The following is a 2,504-nucleotide window of genomic DNA, read 5'->3' as shown; positions in this document are numbered from 1 at the left end:
ATGACTTTGCTGAATTCTTATCAAAATACTGTTCAATGTTGTCTTTTTTGTTTTCTTTTATTTTCCTTTGTATACATACATATAGTTATCAATACACTGTACATCTTTTGGCATATATTCTTTATTGAATTGATGACCATAGTTATCAAGTTATTGTTCATGTTTTTGGCTTTCTTGACTGTGTATATAAGTAGATCTCCGGGCTGCGATAGCATTTCATTCCATCTTCGTTCTAAAATATTTTCATACATCAAATTATCGTGTGATACTACATTTGTATTTCTTGTCGTTCGGGTTGTTACACTGATCATCAGACAAGAAGGTATTATTAAAAAGTTATTATATGGCTTTAGTATCCGTAGTTATTGTAACACTATATTAAATATTCTTTTTAGATGGTTTAAAGTTTACATTTATGATTAATATGGCTGACACAAGTCACATTATAATCCGATCTGATCCAGATCAAGACCAACGTACTCACAATGCACCTACTCCTTCCCAAGTGGCAGCAATTTGGTTGGAAGATGCGGGCACGTCTGCTCCGCTGCAACGCGATATTGTGGTTCGTGCACATTCAAGTGCACACCATCGTATACTACATTACTACGGATGCTACGATCCATTACAATATCCGTTTTTATTTCCCTACGGCCTAACTGGTTGGCATAGACAGATATATAGATATAAAACAAAATATCTAAGAAGATAGGAATGTCACACATTTCTGATAAATGAAGTTCTTGTCCAAACTGTTGATGATCTTCTAGAAGCTGAAGAACAAGGTTTGGCTATTGAATAATTTATTCGAGAAAAATTTCACTTTAATCAATAAAAAAACACCACTTATTTTTTATCTTTTGTTTTTTATATAGGAATTCACTCATCAACGTCTGAAAAAAAAAAAGTTTCCTGTAGAGAGTATTATTGCTACCGATTATAGATTCGTATACGAGATAATTCCTTTCTTCTGCGATGTGGGCGCTTATTACAACAGTATATTGTTGAAATGTACATAAAAATCGAAACTTCGCGTTTGGATTTTATTCGTCAAAACCAAGACACAATTAGAGCTGAACTTTACCAAGGTATTCTCGACAGCTTAAACACCGGCGTATCGCATGGATTAAATATTGGGCATGGATTCATTCTCCCTCCTTCGTTTATTAGTGGTCCACGAGATATGAGGCGCAGATACCTTGATGCAATGTCTTTAGTTCAGCACTACGGAAAACCTGATATTTTCTTGACCATGACCTGCAACCCTTCATGGCCTGAAATTACAGATGAACTGCTACATCACGAGGAGGTGCAAAACAGACCTGATCTAATAGCAAGAGTTTTCCACACAAAATTAGCAGAATTGAAAAAAGATATTGTCCAAAAGAAACTATTTGGCGAGGTTTCAGCATATGTTTACGTAATTGAATTTCAAAAAAGAGGATTACCACATGTACACTTTCTCATCATTTTAGATTCAGCATCTAAGATTAGAACTTCAGACCAATACGATGAGCATGTCTGTGCAGAGGTACCCGAACAAAAGACTAACGCTCATCTTTACGAAGCTGTTTTAAAGCATATGATGCATGGCCCCTGTGGAAATGATAATCCGGGAAATGTATGCATGGGAGATGGAAAGTGTAAAAACCATTACCCTCGAAGCTTTTCTGAAACGACATCGACAGGTCATAATTCATACCCTATATACCGACGTCATAATGATGGAAAAAAATATTTGGTACGCAGAGTACGACTTGATAATAGGTGGGTAATACCATATAATCCGTATTTACTAGCAAAATATGACTGCCATATAAATGTAGAAGTGTGCTCTACAATAAAGGCAATTAAATATCTGTATAAGTATATATACAAAGGTCACGATCGGGTTGTCTTTGCTTTATCTAATCCCGACAACATAAGCATAGGTGATGAAATCTCTTCCTTTCAGACAGCGCGATGGATATTGCCCCCAGAAGCTGCTTGGCGTATTTTCAGATTTCCGCTGAATGGTATACATCCAAACGTTGTTTCTCTGCAAGTACATTTGCCAAATATGCAAACTGTGACATTCCATTCACAAGAAAGGTTACAGACTGTTGCATCTGACTCATGCAGACAACGAACTATGCTAACTGCTTTTTTGAGATGAATCAAGTTGATAGCTTTGCTCGCACATTACTGTACCAAGAATTTCCTCAACATTACACATGGCGTGGCAAAAAAAGTGAAAAAATTTGGCGACGCCGTCAAACGGCAACTACTGCGATCAGACGTGTTGTACATGCAAATCCAGCAGAAGGTGAACGTTTTTAATTGCGGTTACTGCTCACAAATGTTCGTGGTCCAACCTCTTTTGATCATTTGCTGACCTTCAACAACGTAAGATATTCTTCATTCCGAGAAGCAGCATTTCAACGAGGTCTACTCGAAGCAGACGATTCTATAGATAAGTGCCTACAAGAAGCTTCCCAAAGTCAAATGCCTTTTGCCTTACGACG

General features: G+C 37.0%; 1 protein-coding gene across 1 annotated transcript; it reads left to right on the top strand.

Annotated features, from left to right (window-relative positions):
- Positions 1 to 1,009: 1,009 nt before the first annotated feature.
- LOC110688911 lies at positions 1,010 to 2,155 on the top strand. Its single transcript, XM_021865663.1, has one exon. The coding sequence runs from the start codon at positions 1,010 to 1,012 to the stop codon at positions 2,153 to 2,155; it is 1,146 nt and encodes a 381-aa protein (XP_021721355.1).
- Positions 2,156 to 2,504: the final 349 nt, after the last annotated feature.

Source organism: Chenopodium quinoa, unplaced genomic scaffold (genome assembly GCF_001683475.1).
Source record: "Chenopodium quinoa cultivar QQ74 unplaced genomic scaffold, ASM168347v1, whole genome shotgun sequence".
Taxonomy (NCBI): Eukaryota; Viridiplantae; Streptophyta; class Magnoliopsida; order Caryophyllales; family Amaranthaceae; genus Chenopodium; species Chenopodium quinoa.
Note: the sequence above shows the minus strand (reverse complement) of the source record. Positions and strands in the feature narration are given on the sequence as shown.